General features: G+C 45.8%; 1 protein-coding gene across 1 annotated transcript in view; it reads left to right on the top strand.

Annotated features, from left to right (window-relative positions):
* The first annotated feature begins 1,244 nt into the window (after nucleotides 1–1,244).
* HSDL2 (hydroxysteroid dehydrogenase like 2) overlaps nucleotides 1,245–7,051 on the top strand; it is an 86,393-nt gene continuing 80,586 nt past the window's right edge. The window contains exon 1 of the mRNA XM_017886751.1: nucleotides 1,245–1,521. Coding sequence (XP_017742240.1) covers nucleotides 1,505–1,521 — 17 coding nt within the window. The 5' untranslated portion in view covers nucleotides 1,245–1,504. The remainder of the gene's footprint in view (nucleotides 1,522–7,051) is intronic.

Genomic DNA, 7,051 nt, shown 5'->3' with positions numbered 1-7,051 from the left:
ACACTGGCTACTCATACCTCCTATAGGCAGAGACCTTGTCCTTTTTGTCCTGCTGTATCTCAGGTAATTAGCAGTCACTGAGCGGATGCTAATACATTTGCAAATTCCTCTGGAGCCTCTAAAGACCACATCATGAATCATCAATTCAAATGCCTATAGGAGTCGGGCAGGTGATATGATTGAGTAAACAGTCATTTAGGGCCTATAACAAAGGGGAGAGAGGCCAGGAGCGGTGGCTCACGCCTGTAATCCTAGCACTTTGGGAAGCCAAGGTGGGCGAATCATTTGAGGTCAGGAGCTCCAGACCAGTCTGACCAACATGGTGAAACCCCGTCTCTACTAAAAATACAAAATTAGCCGGGCGTGGTGGTGCGTGCCTGTAGTCTCAGCGACTTGGGAGGCTGAGGGAGGAGAATCGCTTGAACCCGGGAGGCGGAGGTTACAATGAGCCGAGATCCGCGCCACTGCACTCCAGCGTGGGCGACGGCGAGACTCCGTCTCAAAAAACAAAACAAAAACAAAGGGGAGACTACAACTATATAAGCCATCTCCAGGCTAGTTTCTTTAACGAGTCTTCATATAATAATCTCCTCAGGGTCCTGTTCTATCCCTACAAAATACAAAACAGTTCCTCGTGTCTTCCTTCAAATATACTACAGTCTTTAGCTCATCAGGGTAGCTGAGTTAATCCACGGCGTAATCCCAAAAGCGAAACTTAATGTCAGGATCGATCTCATCTCAACACTCATTCCAGAAGTAAAAACTTCTGCAAGTTCAGCTTTTGATTATGAATTCTTCAGCGCGACTTTTGCAGAGAGCTCTGTTCCAAGAAGCTGGCGGCTTAACACAACTATCTACTCATGCACAAAGTGAGGCCGGCTTGGGTCCAGATTCGGCGGGAGAGTGGAAAAGTTACGCGGGCCGACTTTAACCACAAAGGCAATTTCTGCCTAGGGCCAGCGTTCCTAGAGGGGCCCAAGGGCGCGCCAGGCTCGGGCGTAGGGGCAAGAAGACCCAGAGCTAAACCACCCCCGGAGGGCCAGCCGAGGAGAGGGCGGGCTCAGGGCTCAGTGACCCTCCCAGCTCGCAGCCGGCGCTGGAACACGATAGCGCGAGGAGAAACCCCTAGGGTCCGCGAAAAGGCGAACGTAGCGGATGACGCTGCCCAGACGTTAGGCGCCGACTGGTGCCTGATTGTCACCGTAGGACCAGTGAGGGGGCGGGGCGGAGCAGTGCCTCAAAGCGCCTGCGCGGAGAGCCCCCTCTCGGGGACCAGGCTGGGAGGCCAGGAAGACGAACTCGGGTTGCTGGAGGGCCGCTGCATACGCAGGCGCACTCGGCGATCCCGGCTTTTCAGCGCCACCGTTCCCGCACAGGCCTTGGGGCGGGGCCTCGGGTGCAGGGGCGGGGCCGGGGAGGGGATAAATGCGGAGGGACTGTTCAGCTTTCGCTCTCCGCTCGCCGCCGTAGTAGTCGCAGTCACCTCCTCTGATCTACTAAAGTCATGTTACCCAACACCGGGTAAGGGGGTCGGGGCGGCGCGGGGAGAGACCCGGTCGGGCGAAGGGCGCGTCTCGGGGGGGCCGCCGCGGATCGCCCGGGCTGGCCGGCCCGGCGGTGGGAAGTCAAGGATGCTGCCTGGGCAGGCTGTAAGCTCTGGTCCGCGCTGGGCGCTGTGCACCGAGAATCTGCGGTAACGCGTGAAAAGGAACACAAAGTTTTGTGTTACAGGGTGGCAGCAGTGTAGAAACTTCTTCCACTGGTAAAGGGCGGAGGGTAAGTCACCCCTCCGCCCGCAGTGCTGGCCCTCCCTGAATTTAGCAGGAGTGCATGCCTGGCCGACTGCGTGCGAGTTCTAGGTGAAAGGTCGCAGGAGCAGCTCCAGAGTTTAAATGTAGAGTTTTCACTGTTGCTGACGCTCAATTCTAGAGTAATAATAGAGTGTTTAAAAACTGATTTCCAAATTAGAAACAAATTAAACCGATCTTAAAACATGGGTATCTTTTAGGGATTTTTTTCACCTTAAAAAATTGTGTTAAAATACGTATAAACTTTGCCATCTTAACCATTTTTTAAGTGTACACTTTAGTAGTGTTAAGTAGATTCATATCGTTGTGCAGTCAATCTCCAGAACTTTTTTCATCTGCAAGCTGGAACTACCCATTAAATAACCCCACTTCCCCACCTCCGCTCATCCATTGGCAACCACCATTCTACTTTCTGGTTTTTGTAAGGTCTGGGTATCTTGAGTTGGTGTTGTCAGATTTCGTGATTTGCCTGAAACATGCAGGCATATAGCCAAAGACTTAAAACAGTTCAAAGAGTATAGGGTAAAAAGTGAGTCTCCCCATCCGTAAAATCTTGTCCCCCAGTTACTTATGTTTCTGTTTCGTGCATGTATAAACATATTTTGTATACATCCAGACCCCCCCACACACAGATAGACACACACAGACACACACACCCTTTCTTAAAAGTAGCAGCAAACTCTATTCTTGGGTCTTGCTACTTTTAGTTGGTCTTGGGACATTCTTTCTTTTTTTTTAAAGACAAGGTCTCCCATGTTGCCCAGACTGGCCTCTAGCCTCGAACCCCCAGGCTGATGTTCCTCCCTTCTTAGCCTCTGGAGTACTTGGGATTACAGGCATGCACCACTGTGCCCAGGGACAAACATTTTTGGTACATGCAGCTCTTCCGCCTCCTTTTTTTTTTTTCTTTTGAGACAGCGTGTCGCTCTTCTCCCAGGCTGGAGTGAAGTGGCGTGATCTCGGCTCACTGCAACTTCCGCCTCCCGGGTTCAAGCGATTCTCCTGCCTCAGCCTCCCTAGTAGCTGGGACTACAGGCGCGTGCCACCACGCCGTGCTAATTTTTTGTGTTTTGGTAGAGATGGGGTTTCTCCGTGTTAGCCAGGATGGTCTCTATTTCCTGACCTCATGATCCGTCCGGCCTCGGCCTCCCAAAGTGCTGGATTACAGGTGTAGCCACCGTGCCTGGGCCCCTCCTCCTTTTTTTTTTTTTTTTTTTTTTTTTTTTTTTTTTTTTTTTGAGACGGAGTCGTCGCTCTGTCGCCCAGGGCTGGAATGCCAGTGGAGCAGTCTCGGCTCACTGCAAGCATCCGTCTCCCGAGTTCACCGCCATTCTCTGCTCAGGCCTCCCGAGAAGCCTGGGGGACTACAGGCGCCCCTCCACCACCCCAGGCCTATTTTTTTGCTGTATTTTTAGTAGAGACGGGGTTTCACTGTGTTCGCCAGATGGTGTCTCGATCCTCTGGACCTCATGAGTCCGCCCGCCTGGGCCTCCCAAAGTGCTGGGATTACAGGCGTGAGCCACCGCGCCCGGCTACAACCGCCTCTTTAATGATCGCCCTCCTTTTGTACCAGCGCTGAGTATGCCAGTTATGGCCAGAACATGCTTTGGTTCCAGAAGTGTTTTCGGATTTCAGATTTGGTTTGCTCAACCTGTATATGAATAACCTTTGTTTATTACCTGTTCCTATTGTTGGATACTAGACTGTTTCCAGTTTTTTGGATACTCTTTTTGCTTCCATGGGGGGGGGAATTTTGATACTTGTATTTCTGCAATTTGCATATATGTAAGATTTCTCATTTGCAGTATATGCTAAGTGTATATGTAGGGATAAACTCCTGGAAGTGAAATTGCTGGATCAAAGAGTAGATGTGGCTGGCACAGTGGCTCACGCCTGTAGTCCCAGTACTTTGGGAGGCCGAGGTGGGCGGATCACTTGAGGTCAAGAGTTTCAGCCTGGCCAACATGGTGAAACCCTGTCTCCACTAAAACTACAAAATTACAAAAATTACAAATACAAAAATTAGCTGGGCCTGGTGGCGGGCACCTGTAATCCCAGCTACTCAGGAGGCTGAGGCAGGAGAACCGCTTGAACCTGGGAGGCGGAGGTGGCAGTAAACCGAGATCATGCCACTGCCCTGCCCTCCACCCTGGGTGAAAGAGTGAGACTCTGTCTCAAAAAGAAAAAAGAGTAAATGCAGTTTATATTTTGATAGATATTGCCAGATGACCCTCCAGAAGGGTTGCACACCCAAAAGGATAAATGAGACCCCCTAATCCCACATGCTGGCTAACTGCAAAATAGTTAATGATGAAAATCTAATTAGAGAAAAAAGTATCACCTCATTATTGTTAAAATTTGCATTTATTTTATCACAAGTGTGGATTTGGATCTCTTTGTATATTTAAACCAGGGACAATTTGATCTCCAGAGGACATCTAGTAATATCTGAGGACATTTTTGATAGTCACAATTGAATGGGGATGCTAATGGCATCTCATGAGTAGAGTACAGGGATGCTGGTACACATCCTACAATGCACAAGCGTTCCCTACAACAAATAATTATGTAGTCCAAAAAGTCAGTCATGCAGAGGTTGAGAAACCCTGGTTTAAAGCCATCTATGTATCTTTATATTTGTCTGGCTTAACAAATGAGGTTTTTGATTAATCTCTGAGGGCTCTGTGTATTTTAAAAATTTGTCTTTTATCATGTTACAAATGTTTTCCAGTTTTTCATGTTGCATCTGGACTTTGATTATACTGTTTATTTAACATGGAGAAACGTGTTTTTGTAAAGCGAGAGTTATCAGTCTCTTAGGGCTTTTGCATTTTTGTGAGAAGCCTTTGAGTTAAACCAAGATCTTTCTTTCTTTCTTTCTTTTTTTTTTTAGATGGAGTCTTGCTCTGTTGCCCAGGCTTGAGTGCAGTGGTGCGATCTTGTTTCACTGCATCCTCTGCCTCCCAGGTTCAAGTGATTCTCCTGCTTCAGACTCCCAGGTTCAAGTGATTCTCCTGCCTCAGCCTCCCAAGTAGCTGGGATTACAGGCGCACAACGCCATGCCTGGCTAATTTTTATATTTTTAGTAGAGTTGGGGTTTCACTATGTTGGCCAGGTTGGTCTCTAACTCCTGACCTCAAGTAATCATCCTGACTCGGCCTCCCACAGTGCTGGGAATTATAGGTGTGAACCACTGTGCCTGGGCAGATCTTTCTATAATTAGTTTCCTTCTAATATTTTTATAGTCTTATATTTTTATATTTTTCAAATATATTTATATTGTATGTATTTTTTGTAGTCAGATTTTTTACCCCCCTGGGATTTGTTTCAGGAAGTGAGTTAGGAAGCCTACTTGATTTTTCTTCAGATGGCTGCTCAGTTGTCCTAGCAGCATTGACTTAATAATCTTTTTTCTTCTGTTCGAAATTCTACCTCTGTCATATATTAAATTCTTGTACATATAGAGGTCTGTTTCTGGACTTTCTGCTCTGCTACTTTAGTCTGTATTCATGTACCAGTACCAAACTGTTTAATTAATTAATTAATTGAGACAGGGTCTCGCTCTGTCACCCAGGCTGGGGTGTATTGGCACTATCATAGGTCACTGCAGCCTTGATCTCCTGGGCTTAAGCAGTCCTCCCAGCTCATCTTCCCATTTAGCTGGGACTACAGACATGCGCCATAATGCCTGGCTATTTAAAACAAATTTTTTGTAGAGGAGTCTCACTTTGTGGCCCAGGCTGGTCTCAAACTCCTGGGCTCAAGTGATCCTCCTGCCTCAGCCCCCAAAGCGCTAGGATTACAGATGTGAGCCACTCTACCCAGCCCAAACTATTTTAATTGCTTTAGTTTTATAAAATGTTTTAATATGTGGGAAAGCTAGTTCCCACCACATTTGGATTATTTTTCAGAATTTTCCTGGTTATACTTGGGTAGTTATTTTTCCAAATGAACTTTAGAATAATTTGTATAGTTTTTTGGAAACAATTATTCTTCCTTTTAAAATAGTTAACAAAATTTCAGCACTTTTACCTGATTTTGGGGTACCAGAGAATTTTAGTAAATTAAACTGTAAGTTAGCTCTGCATTAACAAGTTTTAGCCATCTATCAAATAATACTAAGAAATTTGGAGCCTTCTTTGAAGTGCTCTTGCCTTCTATATTCTCGTACTAATGCTTTGGACCTGGAGGACTTCCTTACTGGCACAGATCGGGGTTGTGTTAGCTTTTTTTTCTACCAATGCCAAAGACTCTGAGTGAGGAAGAAAATGCCCTTTCTCCTACTGGAAATCAATCCAGCTATACTCAAGGCAAAGAGATATGGCTTTTTCACAGCAATAGTTGGCACATTTTCTTGTAAATACTTACATTAAAAATCACTTTAACCTGTGGTCCCAGCTACTTGGGAGGCTGAGGTGAGAGACTCACTTGAGCCCAGGAGGTTGAGGCTGCCATGAGCTGTTGAGGCTGTTGCAGTAAACTGAGGACCAGAGAGACCGATATTGGGAAGACAGGAGGATGTTTATTTAAGGTACGCACCGGCTCAGTGGATTCACGTCCAAAAAGCTGAGCCTTGAACAAAAACAGATTTTAGCTTATACAGACCAGCATACAAGAGCAAAACAAAGGCAGTAAATTTTACAGTGACAAGTCACGTAATCCATAGCATAACTGCTGACCTGGCACTCACCTGTGGCCTTGCATAGCTAGTGGCCTAGCAGCTGCATTGAAAAAACAGGAACTTTGCAAATCTTACTTAAATACAAGCATTGGCAAACATAGTCATAACTAATAGTACAGGAGAGACAGTAAAGGAAATCGTTTTTCTTCTTCTAACCTTGCTTAGGGGTGTTTGGAGCTCATTTCTGCAGGCTAGGTCACCATGACCTGTCTATAGCCTTGCTTGCAGTAGTGAAAACTTGTGTTTTCACTTAACCCTTACTTTCCTTGGAGTGAATAAATGCAATATTTATTTTTCTTTAAATTTCTCCCTCAAGGCGACAGAGCAAGACTGTCAAAAGAAAAACACAACAACAACAACAAAACCACTTTAATATTTTGTGTATACTGCCTTTTGTATAAAAAAAGGAAGGGATAATTTTCACATACATGGAGTGTGACATCTATATATATGTATGTTTGCTTATCTTTGAAAACGTACAAAATGATAGGCCAGAAATTAATGAAGCTGGTCACCTATAGGTAAGAGATCAGACTTCTTTTTTAAAAGTTTTTTTTTTTTT

This window comes from Rhinopithecus bieti, unplaced genomic scaffold (genome assembly GCF_001698545.2).
Source record: "Rhinopithecus bieti isolate Rb0 unplaced genomic scaffold, ASM169854v2 scaffold_16175, whole genome shotgun sequence".
In the NCBI taxonomy this organism is placed as follows: domain Eukaryota; kingdom Metazoa; phylum Chordata; class Mammalia; order Primates; family Cercopithecidae; genus Rhinopithecus; species Rhinopithecus bieti.
Note: the sequence above shows the minus strand (reverse complement) of the source record. Positions and strands in the feature narration are given on the sequence as shown.